We start from the raw sequence: 17694 nt of genomic DNA on the forward strand, positions 1-17694 counted from the left end.
GTATGGAGTTGTCAGCATTGATGTAATTCGATATATCTACTGCCTTTGATTTTACATGTGTATGCTTCATTGTGTGGCAATGTATTCTCAGGTGTGGAACATGGCAAACGGGAAGAAGAAGGGGAAGGAGAAGAAGAAAATGTCAAAGGGGAAGGCGAAACAATTATGGGTATGCTTTTAACTATCACCTGACCCGTGTTGTTTTGCTTTGCAAAGTATTGCTGCTCAATTGATAATATATAGATGAGAATTACATCATCTGTTGAATTCAAGTTGATTTGCTTTGGAAAGTATTGCTACTCAATTGATAATATATAGATGAGCATTACATCTCTTGAATTGTTTCCTCAGTGCAGTGATTGCAATGTGTTTTTCAAGCGTGAGAAGCAGTTGCTACAACACATCGCCTCTTACATGGACAAGGATGATGAGGAGGCCAGTGTGAAAATGATAATTGGTATATTGATGATCATTACAATTCAGAATATTACAAGATATATAGGAAATCAACCTACGTTCTATGGTATGGAATAATCTAGATCCTAAGTATTATCACAAAAATAAATTACAACGATTGACAAAATGTGAAGGGAAACAATTATCATTTACACCTAAATCTTCCATATCATGAGAGATTTTCAACAGCCAGGAGAAAGAAGTTTGAGTCTACCAGGCAAGCCTACAACCAAGCGAAAAAAAATCCGCGACATCTTCCCAAAGCCAAGAAGCAGCACAAAGTTGAGAAAACACATGAGTGTGATTGTTGCAGTAAGAAGTTCAAGACCTCTGCAGGGCTCAAGCAACACAAAAGTATTCACAAGGACAAGTTAGCTTACTGCTAGTAAAGTGATTGTGTTTGATATCACTACTTGTAAACTGTATTCTTTCTCTTCAATAGTGGATTTGATTATCGTGTAGCCTGCGTTACAAGTCTCGCTGTGAAGTTTCCTCAGTGATGAGGTTTACACTGCGTTAGCAAATCCTTATGTTGTGTGTTCTTAAATCTATTCTTTACAAATTGTTCAATCAAGTGTTTTCATTGTGAGGTTTATGGAAAATAGATCGACTAAAAAGAATAATCGTTTTTTTTTTGGACACTTTTGTTGATTCATATTTTATTAAATTAATTTGATAATTATGTTATTTAACGGTATTATAGGCACTTCAAAATTTAGTGAAGCCTTTCAACACCAAAAGATGACCTCCATTTATAGTAGTAGAGAAGAGAACGAGGTTTTGTTAGCCAAAATTAAAATTTTTGACAAATTTAACCGTACAAGATTAAAAAAACTTTAAGAATAAATTATATCATAAGGGTAAATATGACAATAACAACATAGATTCTTAATATTAATTAAGTCAACATATAACAACTCAGTTGCAGTCACAATCAAGAAGCGAGACAACTCTTTATCAACGGCTGAGTCTTTGGACTAAATAATTAAGGATGAATAACATTTCACCAAATTAACTAAAATGAACAAATATTAGTGATAGTGATTGGTTAAATCACGTGTCATGTCATATTTCCTTTTGGTTAATGGGTGAGGTTGGATACAATAGTGAGACGAGACAGATGAATTGTACGAACATTCTTTTTATATTGGGAGTGAGATATATAGCAAGCCACCTCGGTTATGTTAGTGAGTTAGTAACACATCCACCAATCAATATTTCGACTGAGGTCCACGAGAGTATCTTAGTAAAGCCAGACTAATCTCCCACAGCAAGCGCTATTATATGAACATTTTTTTTTAGGATGTATTGTTCAACGACTTCAACCTAAAAAATAGGAGAAATGAATCGTTTTCTTAATTTTTGTTTTGTTTTATAATCTAGTTATATTTCTTTGCAAAAAAATAAAATAAAATCTGGTTATATTTAATAGGAAGTTCTTCTATGCATCAACGGTGCAAGTGACCCAACACTTAAAAAATAATTTCAACCATTGATATTTATTGCAATCTAACTATCCATTCATGTTAGTGCAAGTGAGGCTATGTTTGTACATAACTATAGATATTAGATGAGTAACGCTATGTTTTTATGATACCGCGTGTTCTTACCTCTTTTTTATTCACACAATTTATATATTTTGGTGGACTCATTGTTCATTTTTTTAGTCAACTCCCATTATGCGTAACTTTTTTTGTTGTTGAAAAGATCCATTTAAATTTAGATACTTTGTGGGCAAATTTGAGATAGTTTAACTTAAGCCATAAACAATTTTAGCTTTTAATATATTTTGAACATTTTATGTGCATGCGTAATATTGTGAGGGGACGACATTCTTTAATTTGTGATTTTTTTTTTTTTTTTTGTGTTTTTAGAGATGGGAAACAAGAAGACTTTTGGGAAGAAGAATTGGGTATGTGAGTAGAGTAGGTATTTAGGGAATAATTTTTTATTTTAATAAACAAAAGTCACACCTAAAAAAAAAAAATTATCTTTTTCAGATCACTATTAGCTAAATTCTTTTGATGGTTTTACTGTTTTAGTGTGAACTCTGCCAAGAACAGTTTAGTGATGAATATGCTCATATACGAGGATCACGTGAACAACTTCAAGAAGCATCCCCCAAGTCCGAGGCCCAAGAGAAGACTTACCCATGCACTGGTGGTTGTAAGAAGGAGTTCGCCACAGAAAATGGACTCCCGGCTCATCTCAAGAGCCAAGTCCACAAAAAGAAGTAGACAGCTAGATTTAATCTCACAAATAGAGAGCTAATGTGATTTCCATATGAAGTGACTGTTTTTCTTATCGTTTTCCTTATGCTTTGTTATGTCTACAAGAAATTCTGGCTTTTTGGTGTCTAGTAGTGTGGTACTATGAAACTCAGACTCTAATGTGAAAGTTCGAAATCTTTGGTGCTTTTAGACTATTTTTATCAATTTGAGATGAATCAAGCAAAATTAGTAGTCACATGTTGGCAAAACTTCCACGTCGAAAAGTTGGATCATCAAAAGCTTAAGAAAGTTGAATGAGATTGGAGACAGCTAAAGAAGGAAACCATATACACTACGATATAAGCTAATATCGGTTTGCAAAAAGTAGAGCATCTCAAAAGAACAAGAGAGGTGAACAGCTAGATTAACCATTAATTTATGAAACTTCTCTTAAGAAATAGTAACTTTGAGTCTTTGATAGGTTATGCAAATCGAGTTTTAATTAGTTGCATAGTTTATGTGACTTGCGTTGTCAAGCAATTCTTTTTTTGAAAAGGAACGTAAATTTTATTCAATTAGAACAAGTCAATTACAAAGAGAGTATTCAGTGCACCGACTTGTACTTGCATCAGCAGGAATGAACGGTTGGATAACATAAAGTATATTTTATTGTTATTAAAAAAAAAATTGTCTATAAATATCAACGACTGAAATCTGTTGAATTTGTTATTTCATTTGCACCGCCGGTGTATAGAAGACGATCCTTAATTTATATCACTTTTGTTCAATTTATCCGTAAAAATTTTGAGTACATTGAAGTAGAATCAAATCCTTAATATATGTTTTGATTTAAAAGTACTTAAATAGTACACGTATTTTGAAGATTTTCGAGATATTTGGAGCTACCTCAAGCATAAAAGCAAGCATAAAAATATTTGGAGTCCGAATAGAAACACTCTTTACAAAATGAATACGAAAATCATGAACATTTGTTATTATTGACATAATATCAGCTATTGTTTTATTTAATCGCGAAGTCATGTCATCTATCAAATATTATCGAGAGAAATGTCATGATGCAAACAACTAGTTTCAAGTACAGAACATAGTATCTAAAGAAAGCAGGAAAGTATCTAATTCACGTCTCTAGTATAAATAAAATCAGTGTTGTTCTTAAACCGATCAACAGCAGACAATCAAGTAATGAAAATCCACTGGTCACAATTCTGAAATGAAAAAGATGACTACATTCAAGTCCTTCTAGTGCGCACAAATTTATCATCATAGCCCATCACTGGCATTATTTAGTATAAGCAGGAAGAATGCTCATTGCACAAGTATGGATTAAACTCTCAAGGCAATGGAAAGGCACAATAGAAACATGTATCCCAATAATAAATAAAAAAATTGTATGCATCAGCTGCAACTGCAAAAGGAGATCCTTTGAAATATAACACATCAGTCCTTCAACAGTCCAACTGCTTCTCCCAGAACCTTCTGCCTGCTGCTCAACTTCGATGATGATGATGATGACAACGAATATCGCTTCCACTACCAATCAACAGTTACTCACATACTGCTTCAATTCCACTCCGTAAAGTTTCCCAGATAGTTTTCTTCATTGCCTTTGGCAACCCCTCAGGACGGGAATCACTTGGGAATGAGCTAAAATTTTCAAAACAAACTTCTCCATACTACCTCTTTTATTTTCACTTTCCCTTCCGCAAGACTCCTCTCAGTTCTGTTCTTTTTTCTATTTTTTTACATTTTCCTTTTTTTTTTTCTTTTTTCTTTTTCCTTCATGCAATTTCCTCATGGTAACAAAAATCCTCAGGAAACTAAGCATGCATTAAATAGCTTCTGCCCATTTTTTTAAACAGCCAAACCTTCTAGATTCCAGTCCAGAACCAACAGCACACCAATATGCAGCAATGTGGTTTCCCATTAGCCAAAAAGGCAAAACTGATACCTGCTCTCCTGACAAAATATGGCACATTTGGTAGCACCTTTTTCTCCATGCCTCTCTTGACAGTTGAGTAGGTTCTCCAAACATTCCAAACAAAGCAACTGTAGGCAAAACGTCTCCACATAATCGCAGTCTCCGAGGCAACACCCACAGCTAATACAGCGAGTTATGCAGAGTATGCAAGCCCTGCACATCTGAGCCTTCTGATATTTCCCTTGGCAACTCTCTGCTGGGCAATCATAAACTAAACTTAGTCTCTGGCACCTGGGGCATGCTTCAATGTCGATGGCGCAATCATCATCACAAGAGAGATATGATAGCCCACCATGAAAATACCGTGGTTTTGGGGCTTTAACCTGGATATGGTTATCTGCTCCAAGCAAGAATTTTAACTCTTCGAACTGCTTGTCTGTTATACCAGAGAGACCTCCAATTCTTAACTGCTTTATTCCAGGTTTGCCTGCAGACTTCAAGGTCCTTAGGTTTAACAAGATGCTCTCAACACTTATTTTTATACATCCTGGAATACTTAACTGCATAGGGAAAGAAGTGTACAATGACTAAAGTTAGTTAACCACATAAATAAGGTACAATGAATGCCTACAAATTTCAATACGAAAAAGAGGTAAGGATTAGTGCACTATCAAGTTTAAAAGATAAAACCTATTTATCAAAAAACAAAAGCTATGACGAAAAAGTAAGACATATCCAGCATATCTTGATGCTGCATGAATTACCAAAATCACTGGTATTTCTAGAAAGGGGGTGAAAGAATTCCATTGGATACCTATTTAGTCCATTTTTTTGACTAGAAAGAAAGAAGAGTTTGTTTCAAAAAGTGTGTAAGATACAATAACTAACAATTTTATAGTTCCTCTCTTTGATAACAAATGGTGCATGAGCAGCATGAGATATTGTTTATTGATGGGAAGCAGACTCACAAGATATGTTAATCGTCATCAAGAGGAAAACAGAAGTATGAAGTTTGAAGTATGAAGAGACGAGCACGTAGAAGTTATAACGTAGAATAACTAATATACAAAGTTACAAACTTCATCCTCTATGGAGCAAGAAACAATTATAAAAGAACATTATACAAACTCTACTTTATGGTTTCGTATTCAATATGCCAATAAAATGGAGCAATTATACAATACCATAATCAGAAAAAGAAACAGAAAGCTGATTCATTCTCAAACATAGAGGATCAAAATTTCAAAAACTTACTTTTGTCAGCCTTGGATTGCTGTCAAACACGCGATGCAGCCCAATATCGGTAATCCATGCACAATGCACTAGACTTAAGGTTTGAAGATTACCCTGAGCCCTGCTAGTTAAATTTACAAGAGCATCATCAGTGATCCTCTCATTCAACGGCCAATCAATGTTAATGCTCCTCCATAAAAGAGGATCACTTTTGACTGCATGATTCAAAGACCTGCAAACCCGTTGAACTGAAAGAAGATCCTGAACGCCGAGATAACCCAATGCATAAAACATAGCATCATGTGGAGCACCCCCTTCACTATCAAAATTCTTTATGCTACATTCTGGCCTTTCCATAGTTCCAACCGGCAGTTCCTTAGCTCCATAACCAACATCCAAGTTCACCACATGGCCAAAACCCAGAAACTCCTCCACATTGTCGTCCAATACAAAACCTCCATCATTGATCCCAAACCCATCAAAGCTATCATATGGAATCGATATTCCATCAAACTTCACCTCACCCAGTTCCGGCTGAAATATCACAGCGCTATTCCAAACCCAATTCAGACCAGCAAACAACCCACCATCCCCCACCTTCTTCTTCTGCTCATCCACCCCAAACCCATAAGACTCACACCCCTTCTCAAAATCCTCAAGCCAACCACTAATCGCCGTAAAAGTAGACCTCATATCCATCCCAAAAGGATCAACAGGCAACCTATCAAGAATATCATCAACAGAAGGCTCACAATAGCCACCCACTTCACCCTTGTAATGGGTATTCTTCTTCAACTCCGAATTCGAACTCGATGCATCACCATCCAAACTCTTCTCTTTACATTGATCCCTCACATACCCATTAGAACACCTAACAGAAGAACACAAACTATGCTCTGGGGAAGGATACTTAGGCAGAACTGAGCCACGAGACAGATTCAAAGCCATCCTATAGCACCTAACAGACAGCTACGAATCAAAAAAAGCCCAGAACAGAAACAACAAATCCCCTCAAATTTCCTAACTACCTATAGCATAATAATCCCAACTTGGGGTGAAATTGAATTAATGCCCTCAATTTTCCTACGTACCAATTGCATAAAAATCCAAACTTGGGTTGAAATTGAATCAATGCCCTCAAATTTTCCAAGCACCAATTGCATAAAAATCCCAACGCATGGTTAAATTGAATCAATGCCCTCAATTTTTTCCAAGTACAAAAAGCATAAAAATCCAAACTTGGGGTGGAATTGAATCAATGCAACAGTGTCCAATTCAGAGAAGCAATTCTAATATAAAAAGGGTTTTGAGAGAGGGAGCTTGGAATTTACCGAGTTTTGCGAGGCAAAGCAAATCAACCAACCAGCGCAATGGGAATTTTAGAAGGTGAAGAAAAGAGCTGGGGGGTTCTAAAATTAGGGGCGCAGAGAGAGTGAAGGTTGGGAAAGAGACGCGTGGAGAGAAAGTCTTCTCCTCTCAACCCAACAAAGACTCGACCTTTTGGCCTTTTAACTTGCCAGAGAAGGACCTTGCCAGTTGCCACAACAAATTTTTATTTTTATTTTTAACTTTCCCCAAATTGAAACCTTTTGGGATTTGACTTGCTACTTGATACTTTACCTCTTGAGGAAATATATATATATGTGTGTGAACCTTTTTGGCATTTAATTTTTTATGATTTCCTCACCAGACATGGAGTTACTTTCTCTGACACAGAGGACTAGGAGTTACTTATTAGTTGCCTTTTTGAAGAAAAATGTAACTTTTTTCCCTTGATTGGAGTTTTATTGGCAAAACAACCAGAAACAAAAAAATCTCGAGTTGTACGATTTTGAAAAATGTGCATATGCCGAGAGCATGAAAGTGATAATGAATGAATTTATTTGGGATTGAGTGATTGACATATAAGAGTTTTCAGATTATGAAAAATCAAAAGCTGTTTTGATAGCATTTGACAGAAAGAGTTAACAATGCAAAAAAAACATGTTTTTGATGGATTTTTAAGAAGCTATCACATATTTCTTAAAAAAAAAAAAAAATATATATATATATATATAATAAAAAAACTCCGAGTGTTCTTATAATAAACACTTGTAAAACTAAAATTATTCAAAAATCATGTCTTCAACTTGCATAACAAATATTTTCTACATAAACAAGTCCATCAATGAATTTCTTGTCGGCAAAAGCCTCTTCTAAAATAATAAAATAATTTTTTAAAATTATTAATGATGTACAGTTCATTAGTAATAGCCTCCCACGAAATTTACAATTCATAAGGATACAGCCGTTTTTTTTCTTCTTCTTTTTTTTCTTCATATTTTCTAACGAATAACTCGTTAGTAAAGGCATGCATCTTATATTTTTCATAAATCTGACAAATCATGTCGGCAAAATTGTTCTCGGTAGTAGTCTCTCCAACAAAAAAAAAACAAAAACAAAAGTTGGCACGCCTTTGGACAAGGAGATCCACCTGGGGAAGGCCTCTCATAAAAAGGAAGGCATTTTCTGCTGATTTGGCGATTTGGGGCTTCATAGTTAACGATGGACGGCAAAATATGGCAGTATTTGATCATTAATTAACGTGAAAATAGGGGCATTACTAATAAGATGTGGTATTTTCCATTAAATAACATGAAAATTATTCGATAGGTTACAACAAAGCAACTTGCTCCATCCGACTGGGATGAACCAGAAGCAACATTTACTTGCTACTCATGATGGCTCAATCTAATACACACAATACCGCACCCTTATTCATTCTTCATTTTGCGCTTATTAAGCTTAAAATTTAAAGAACAAATTTATGACACACTGTAAATGTGGAAGCTCGAGCTGGAAAGCAAACAGGGTAGCACATTTACAAGGTGGGAGGGATCCATATATAGCCATGTGTTTGTACATAACCAGCTTTCTCTAGCAGAGCATCTGCTTCTGCAGGACCCCGACTGCCTGGTTTGTATGGAAGCGGCTTTAGCTCACCGTTGTCAATTCTGTGCAGAAGAGGTGTGAAGATTTCCCAGGCCGCCTGATGATTAACACAACAAATTAGTCGACAGAGAACATGGCTAGTGTGCCAAGAAAATAAGGATACAATCAACAATGTGGTTTACCTTCAACTCATCTCTGCGCACAAAGTGCTGTTGATCGCCTTTTATTCTGTCAAGCAAAATTCGCATTTATCAATAAAAAGATGGAATAATTACCATTCAGTTATATGAAACCTATTGACTAGCCTATGAGTTCAGAGGATCTCAATATTTATATGCTTTGACTAAAACAAAAGTAGCCTATAGGCTACAATCCTACAATATAAAGGGCAGGTTATAAAAATAAATAGGGCAGTGGCCATACGTGTCAAGGATTAGGCGTTCATACGCCTCTGGGATTGTCACCCCTTGATAACGTTGCCCATATGACAAGTCTAATTCACTTTGGACAGTTGACATCTCTAGTCCAGGCTGCTTGACCTGCATAATAGACATTGACCTAGTAAGTGAACATGTTGAAGATTCGGGACTCTTTAAGTGCAATTCAAAATATGGCTAAAAGTTTCTCTAAAGTGAAAATATAACTTAACCGGATACCAAACACATATATGACATTGAGATCATTCACAAGAAACAGCAGGCTTCTCCAATTTGGCATAAGAATACGATTGCAGACAACTCCAATAGACACAATTTTGGAAAACAGGGATATCAGAAATTTGAAATTAGTGAACTGGGATACCATAGACATGAATCTAAGTTTCTCTAAAAGCCGTCCTAAGGATATTTGCAACTCAAATGTCATTAGCAAACAAACATACATTTGACGTATAAACAGGAAAGTTTTGCCTCATACTTACTACAACTATTCAACAACATATACAGATGAATTCAGGAGATATCAGCTCAAATATATTGTTATTAGATTCAATAGTCAACACATACCGTAAGTTTCATGTACATTGCTTCTGAAGGTTGCAAGCGTATTACGAACTCATTCCTCCCTTGTTTTTTACCTAAACAAACAGATAATAGTCAACAACAATAATATATGAAATTACAAAAATCATCTTGGAACAATGATCTGCAGTGTATTAACTATTAATATCCTATGTAGAAATGATCCATATCAGGCGCTCATGAAATTCTACTTTGATGCCAGAGTTTCAAGTAATGGAAGACTAGCAAGGGCATGAAAATATAAAATTGAATATTCTATACAATTGATTTTTTTTTGTCAACATGATAGTATGCAATTGAATATGTTGAAACTAAGTCCTTACATCTGAATATGTCACCAGGAACATCCTTAAACTGAACCCTTATTTCTGCCTTTCTTGAATTCAATGCCTTTCCGGCCTTTAGTATGAATGGAACACCTGCAAAAAATGGTGTTGACAGTGAGAACAGAAAGGGAATATAGTACTTCATAAAATTTGAATTTTTCGGGGTACTATACCTTCCCATCTTTCATTGTGTATACGCAGAACCACAGTTGAAAAAGTGGGAGTGTTTGAGTGGTCAGGAACAGTTGGATCATCTCTATACCCATCATATTGTCCAAGAACAACTTCATCATCATTAATTGGAAGTACCGATTGCAGAACCTACATTTTGATTCATTTATCATCAAAATGTACAACAAGGAACTTATGGAACTCACAGTACATATTATGAAAGTACATCTGTTATATACTAAGAACACATTTCAGATTGATTCTTTTTCTTCTGTAAACCAGCTAACAAATAAATAGGGAATACACACCTTCACTTTCTCATCCCGGATATGCTCAGGTTTAAGGGAAACAGGCTTTTCCATGGCAACCAAACAAAGAACCTGCAGAGGAAAATTGTATAAATAATTTAGCTAAAAAATTTTAAATTCCTTTTCCTGGTATGGAGGCTAATTGGAAGGAAGTTTGGCGAATGATCTAGTGCATCACAACTAGGAGATGTTGCAACAATAAATATGGTCCACCAAGTTTATATAAGCTCTTATCAAAAGCATATGTAAGACTCAAAAAGACTAGAAGTGAAATAATTGATGCTCCGAGTGATTTTAAAGTGGTTTCTCAAAACTAATGAGATGGTATATTTTACAAGAGATGGCAAGCTAAATACATCAAACCTACTAACTAGTATCAAGATCTTACCTGCAATAGATGATTTTGGATAATATCGCGGATAATTCTGCACAGAAACAAATCATAGCTGATCATCAACACTTCTAGTTATATTTCAAACATAAAACCAGAAACATTGACAACAGAGGGAATATTCAATAAAATTTATTCCCGCCATCAGGAAATAGGAATTCTTGTAAAACAATTATAAATGAAGCATTATTTAGGAAATGGAGGCATTATTTTTCATTCAGGATACTTTTGAAAGAACAATTTGGCACATTAGCATTGATGAACCATACCCATATTCATCAAAATATCCACCTCGACCTTCAGTCCCGAAATCCTCCCTGAACACTATCTGCGAAATAAACAATACATTGTCAATGTTTGGAAGTACCACCAGTAATGTACATTGTCAATGTTCTACCAACACTCAAACATAAACACAGAAGGGGATTCTCACCTGTACATTCTCTATGTTGTCTCGGTTCCAAAGGGGCAAAAAGAATCTATTTGCAAAACGAAGTACCAACTGTAAATTTACATAAGAATAAAATAAGCTAATTTCATGGTTAGCAATAACCAGAAACGAAGCAAGCATACAAAGACTGTAACATTACCAAATTCTGCACCAATTCCTTTCCCAGATAGTGATCAATACGGTAAATTTGTGATTCATCAAACAACTGTCCAATCTGATTACTGAGTTTCTCTGCAGATTCCAAATCCTTGCCAAAAGGCTTCTCAACAACAATACGAGTCCATCCACCAAGATCAGCTGAAATGATGTAATCAACAATATGTTAATGTTAATCTACAGTAATTTCATTCTGGAACAAGTTAAGGACAGAATGGATGTATAGAAGGAAAAAATAAAGAAAAAAAAGTTTATTTAAAATATCTATGCTAAAACACGATGAAAAACTCAAACCAAATAAAATTGGAAAAGGCTTACATTTATTCATGCAGTAGTTCTTGATCATCCCGCAAACAGAAGGATATACTGATGGAGGAAGTGCAAGATAAAAGAGCCTGCGAGATGTTCCATCTGCACTATTTTTGGAGTCTTCATGCACTGCAATTTCCTTATCAAGCAGCCGAAAACCCTCCTCACCATCATAAGAACCACTCACATACTTGATCTACAAACAAAATTATCAAATTAGTTGAATATCTAAATATGGATGGAATTATACAAGATGGCAGCATATGGCACTAACCAGTTGCAAAAATTTGGTTACATCATCCAAGTCGTTGGACGAAGCTCCTTGGATGAGATATCTGCAGTTAATATCAAGCATCAATATTTATCATTTGATATACCAGTAGAAAAAGAACAGAACATCTGCGAAAGAGCGCAAAAAGAATTTCTAACAGTTGAAGTCAGTGGAGCTGTCATACTTGAGAGAAACAAATGTACAAAGATGGGCGAGAAAGCTCACCCACGTATGCGGCTCCTTAGCTCATCATCAGAAATCTTAGTCCTGGCATAGCCGAAAATGTGAACTTCATTTGGATTCAGAAACCCCTAAAAGAAGAACCGACAAAAAGCAAAGTCACTACGGGTGCATGTTCAACTCAATCCTTACCAAGCACTAAATTTTTCAATCAAATCTAAGAACAATCTAGAACCAAACAATCACGATCAATCATAAACAAACACAGCAAAAGACGACGAAGAAGCTGGGCAAACTAAACCTGCTTAAAAAGGTGGAAGAGTGCAGGAAAAGTCTTCTTCTTGGCAAGATCACCGGATGCGCCGAGCACGATAATCGACAGAGACCCGTTTTCAAGCACATTAGCCACATCTTTAAAGGAATCGCTTAGAAAATTATCCCTTTTCTCAATTTTCCATGCTCCTGATCCCATTTCTCTCCGCTAAGTAGCTCAAAGCCAAAACCTCAGTTCGATCAGATGCAGAGCTCCTAATCTGTAATATCAAAGACAATCACTATCGACCTCTATATAATCACAAAGATTCGCAAAATCTTCACTCACTCTCCTCACTAGTCACTACCACTGATCACGCAAATCAATTCATTTTTATATCCCTCGTTTTCATCGGCACTCCTAATATTTTATTCTACCAACTACCACCAAACCAAAAATTTCAACTACCACTGAAAACCCCCCCAACGAACAAAATTCACTCTTCTGAGTCTTCTCAGTCTCAATACACCAAAAGAATTCAACAAACAAAATCAAAATCGGAGCGAATTATCGGCTACGGATCGAGAATAGAATCGAAACTAAGCTATAACTGAAGCGCGATGGAATCGAATGAGATTTGCATGCAACTGAGGAGGAGAAAAGTATAGAGAATAACGAACCGGAATCAGCAGAGCGGATCGAATTCCTGGAGATTGTGATGCTTCGAGGGAAGAGAGAGTGGGAGGGAGTAGTAGAGAGAGAGGCCAAGTCAGAGCTAATGCTATACAATAGGTAGATTTGAAAGTACTCAATCAGGTGGGAGGGAGGTTTGGTGGAAGTTGGGTTTTTTTAGAGCAGCCGCCTAACTTTGACGACGACAAGTAATCCAATGCGTCAGCGTGTTCGTAATCTGTTGGTGCTCCAAACTTTCTGTTTTTTTTTTTTTGTTTTTACCCCCATGCTCACTGTCGACAGATGAACCAGGCTTTGTCAATTTTAGCCCTTTATTTATTGGTAATTTATACCTTTAATTAATTAATATTGAATGAAGGATGATGTAATACATTGAATCATTATTTGTACACTGCCGTTGTATTTTCGTATTTTGAATCACAAATACAGTATTTGGACAGGTATCCAAAATACTTCATGAATATGTGAAAACAAGCCAAATATAACACGTGGAAAATATGGAAATACATTACAACCAAAATTAAAGAAAGAGTTGTGTGCTTTTATATGGAAAAGTGAAGCTGTAAAGGTGGAGTCCATATATGAACCCACATCACCAACCAAGAGTAAATTTCATATTTTAAAAAATAATCATGGTTCATGAACTAGCTAGATTAAGTAACAAAGAGAAAATTAGAACCCATATATAATTGCTCAAAGAATTGGCCTGGCCTGGCTGTTCAAGAAAGACAACAGAACCCAGTAACCGGCCTCCGTACGTCCCTAGCTCGTCGATCTCCGAACTTTCTTTGATCATCTTCAACGCATTATAACCAATCGAAAAATATTAGTAGTCCCCTCCTAACTTCTCCCTTATTCTCAACATGATATAGAATAACATAATACGCGCATGATTAAAATGTCATGTACATACTCATCGATAATTAGAATTTAGATGTCCAGTAGTAAAGGAAAATATTTATTACTGCAATAATCAGGAGTAGCATGGGAGGTCTCATTTGGTCATTATATAGATCCCAAATCAACACGCAACTACACAATAGTCATGCTACGTCTTTCTATAAGTGATCGATGTACGTTTTCCTACACTTCTCAATCCAACAATTTAATGAGCTTTGATTCAAATGACGTTCTGCATGATGCTTAAGAACACTATGCGTCGACCACTATTTTTCAATTCCTTGTTGAATATAATGTACCTAGCATTACTCAGTAATTTCTTAACCAAATATCTTATAGTTCTGTTTCTTGTGCACGTACTGAGTGCTTTAGCCATGCATCCTTTTAACAACAAGTTTTAACCAAATTTTTTTTTTTTTTTTTTTTTATCAAAATGGGAATGCATTCATCCTCAATAAAGAACTACATCAAGGAGTATATAGTGGCCTCATTAAACCCTACAAAACCAGAGGGAAGAGTACCACACTCCATATCAAAGACTCACTGACTTAGATCGTCGACTAGAATTGGATTTAGCCAATCTGGTGTCATTCTCCACCAATAAGTAGGGAACGACATAGATAGGCCAGCTCTGGCCACACAATGGGCAGCCTTATTATACTCTCTAGGTACATAATCCCAACTACAAGACTGAAAATGACTCAAAAGAACCTTAATTGGCTTCCTCTACTAATGCTCCATCCGGGCTGAAATCCTCCTTTGGAGAGTTAAGAGCCGTAAAAATGTTCTGAGCATCACCTTCTATCTCCAAGTGTGAAAACCCCGCTTGAAGACAAAAATGCAACCCATTTATTAAGGCTAAAAACTTTGCGGGCTCAAGTTACCAATCCCTGGTACTGCCAGTACACCAACGCTGGTACCAAAAACCCCCCGGTCAACCATCATCGCACCATCAACATTTAGTTTAATTGCTCCTGGCCTTGCACACACCTCTGTTGCCCATGTAAAGATGCATCAATGATGTGTAGTTCTATCCTTACTCCCTTCTTGATCCCCACAAGCTCTTAAATAAACTTCCCACCAGCACCCCACTTTCTCAATTAAAGCCTCTGGTCCCAACGGTTGATTCCCATGCACTAAATTATTGCTCTCATGCCATAATTGCCATGCCACCACCCCAAACCATTCTAGATCATTATCTCTTGATACTGTAGCTACGTGCATGAATAAATCAAAAAAATTCCTTTCTTTCCAAACTCTGCACACCTCAGCCAAAAAGGTTCACTTCCAAACTCTGCGAGCCACCGTACACTCCCACAAAGCGTGAATTACAGTTTCATCTCTACACCCACAAGCTTTACACACAACACTGTCGCATACCCGTCTACCTAGCTTTCAAAGCAGCAGCACAGGAGCCAGCAAGGGTTGGCAGGATTGGCAAAAGCAAGGTCTTGCCTTGGTTGGCACCCCCATCCAAGGTTCGAGCCCCAGAGTTGTCAATTTATCCCTTGCTGGTAGGTTGTTGAGTGCCGGGGTCTTGCGGGGCCCATGTGAACGCTGGTGAAACGTGCCAAATTCACGGGTGTCTAAGTCATCTCGAGGCTTGATTGCGGATACCTGCGGGTCCTACCACCTGACCACTTCAGTGTGGTAGTGTGGGCTTTGGGACGTTGCGGGGTCTGTCTACTCCCAATTGTAACCGGTTCGGGGCCCAGATGTTAGTTGGGCTCCTGCCAAGGCCTGCCTCGAGTAATCGGGGCAAACGGTCGATCATAAAGTTCCTGGGCCGGGGGGTCCTGCCTTCCCCCCTCTCAAATACTCTTTGCTAAAAAAAAAAAAAGCAGCAGCACAGGGAATAAACCCATTACAAGCCCTCCACAGAAACACCTTTATTTTATTTGGGAGATGTAACCCCCAAAGCCTCTTCCAACCCATACTGTACCCATTTCTCCCATCCGCACTACCACTGGAGCCAATCAACCCGTCCTTCCTTGATTTTTCTTGCGTAGCAACCCAATAGCCCGACTTTACCGTAAATCTCCCATTCTTAGTATAGTGCCAGATCAACTTATCAATGCCACCATATTTAGGCAATGGGATAGAAAGTATAGTTTTTGCTTCAAACTCAAGAAACTGGGCATAAATGAGATCAACCTTCCATTCATGATTGGAATTAATGAGGTCAGCGACTCTAGACGTGCCAGGTAACAAAATGGGAGAAATCACCTTAAACGTTGATGGTGTAGGGAGCCATTTATCACTTCTCAAGTTAATTAGATCACCATTGCCTACCCTCCAGCGCATGCCAAGATCGAGAACATCCTTACCCTAGACAAGACTCCGCCAAACTAAAGACGAGCCTCTACCCACTCTTGCGTTCATCCATTCCACATCCGGGAGATATTTAGCTCTGAGAAGCCTTCCCACCAAAGAGTGAGGTGCCTGCATGATACGCCAATAAGTCTTTGCCAATAATGATTGGTTAAATAGCTCCAAATCCCTGAACCCCAAACCACCCTCCCACTTACTCCGACAAAGAGCTCCCATTTACACCAATGCAACCCTTTCTTTCCCCCTCCTTTCCCCCACCAAAACCTTGTAATCTTCGATTGAAACAACTTTTGTACACCTTTTGGTAACCTGAAAATACTCATTGGCAAACTAGCTCAAGGCACCAAATCAATCTGATGCTGAATGTCCCTCGTAGGTGGTAATTCGTTGGGCAACTTATCTGAAATCAGGCCTTCAAACTCTCCCAACATATTCTGCACTTCCTTAGGGATCACCATATCTTCCTTTTCTGCAGTCAACAAACCTTTAATCACCACTGGACAGAAAACTTCAGATTCTTTAAAGGCTTCCTCCATCTCAAATTCACTGCTAGACAATGTCAGAAAACTCTCCCCTTTCTTTCCACCAGACTTCTCAAATTGTAAGACAGGAGCCATAGCAATTTTATGACTATTCCATATAAACATCATCACATTATCTCTGCCTTTGTAAGTCACATCCACATCATATTGCCAAGGTCGCCCAAATAAAATATGACAAGCATCCATATCGATAATATCACACAGAATGTCATATTTATAATGCTTACCAATGGATACCGGTACTTTGCAGGACTCAGCAACTCGAACATGTGGACCTTTTTTGACCCACCCAAGGGAATAAGGTGCCTCATGAGGCTATGTAGGTAATTGCAAATACTCCACCAGCTTCTTGGCTACAAAATTTTCACAGCTCCCATTATCCACAATCAAATTGCACACTTTATTATTAATGGAACAAAGTGACCTGAAAATATTACGTCGTTGCCCATCTTCTTTAGGAGACAATAAAACCCGCTGCAACACAATATTAACCTTTTCAGGAGACTCCTCCACCGCAAACTCAACCCCATCATATTCATCACCTCTTTCAACTTCTTCTTCATCTTCATCATACTTACCTATAAGAGCAGCTTGTCTCCTCTCAGGACACACATTAGATCTATG

The 17694-nt window shown here is 37.2% G+C and overlaps 3 protein-coding genes across 3 annotated transcripts; all 3 read right to left on the reverse strand.

The window, feature by feature from the left end:
• Nucleotides 1-3708: 3708 nt before the first annotated feature.
• LOC133726698 (F-box protein SKIP14-like) lies at nt 3709-7327 on the reverse strand. The gene is made up of 2 exons (XM_062154293.1): nt 5860-7327; nt 3709-5165 (listed from the first exon to the last, which is right to left on the reverse strand). Exons 1-2 carry the CDS (start codon nt 6784-6786, stop codon nt 4611-4613), a joined length of 1482 nt encoding a protein of 493 aa, XP_062010277.1. The 5' UTR covers nt 6787-7327; the 3' UTR covers nt 3709-4610.
• A 1110-nt stretch (nt 7328-8437) lies between these two features.
• On the reverse strand, nt 8438-13443 carry LOC133726699 (glucose-6-phosphate 1-dehydrogenase 6, cytoplasmic). The gene is made up of 16 exons (XM_062154295.1): nt 13285-13443; nt 12653-12884; nt 12397-12482; nt 12175-12235; nt 11910-12096; nt 11575-11732; nt 11418-11486; nt 11254-11312; nt 10982-11018; nt 10594-10665; nt 10288-10435; nt 10112-10207; nt 9774-9844; nt 9193-9308; nt 8952-8997; nt 8438-8866 (listed from the first exon to the last, which is right to left on the reverse strand). The coding sequence occupies exons 2-16, from the start codon at nt 12821-12823 to the stop codon at nt 8699-8701; spliced, it is 1545 nt and encodes a 514-aa protein (XP_062010279.1). The 5' UTR covers nt 12824-12884; nt 13285-13443; the 3' UTR covers nt 8438-8698.
• Nucleotides 13444-16863: 3420 nt separating this feature from the next.
• Nucleotides 16864-17256, reverse strand: LOC133734567 (uncharacterized). The gene has a single exon (XM_062162193.1). The coding sequence runs from the start codon at nt 17254-17256 to the stop codon at nt 16864-16866; it is 393 nt and encodes a 130-aa protein (XP_062018177.1).
• Nucleotides 17257-17694: the final 438 nt, after the last annotated feature.

The sequence above is a fragment of the Rosa rugosa genome, chromosome 1 (assembly GCF_958449725.1).
Source record: "Rosa rugosa chromosome 1, drRosRugo1.1, whole genome shotgun sequence".
In the NCBI taxonomy this organism is placed as follows: domain Eukaryota; kingdom Viridiplantae; phylum Streptophyta; class Magnoliopsida; order Rosales; family Rosaceae; genus Rosa; species Rosa rugosa.

Coding starts and splice junctions, on each gene's coding strand:
- LOC133726698 (XM_062154293.1), bottom strand. CDS start 6,786: ATGGCTTTGAATCTGTCTCGTGGCTCAGTTCTGCCTAAGTATCCTTCC. Junction 5,166..5,859: donor GCAATCCAAGGCTGACAAAA/GTAAGTTTTTGA, acceptor TTCCCTATGCAG/TTAAGTATTCCAGGATGTAT.
- LOC133734567 (XM_062162193.1), bottom strand. CDS start 17,256: ATGGATGCTTGTCATATTTTATTTGGGCGACCTTGGCAATATGATGTG.
- LOC133726699 (XM_062154295.1), bottom strand. CDS start 12,823: ATGGGATCAGGAGCATGGAAAATTGAGAAAAGGGATAATTTTCTAAGC. Junction 9,309..9,773: donor CAATGTACATGAAACTTACG/GTATGTGTTGAC, acceptor TCTATTATGCAG/GTCAAGCAGCCTGGACTAGA. Junction 8,867..8,951: donor TGCGCAGAGATGAGTTGAAG/GTAAACCACATT, acceptor GTTAATCATCAG/GCGGCCTGGGAAATCTTCAC.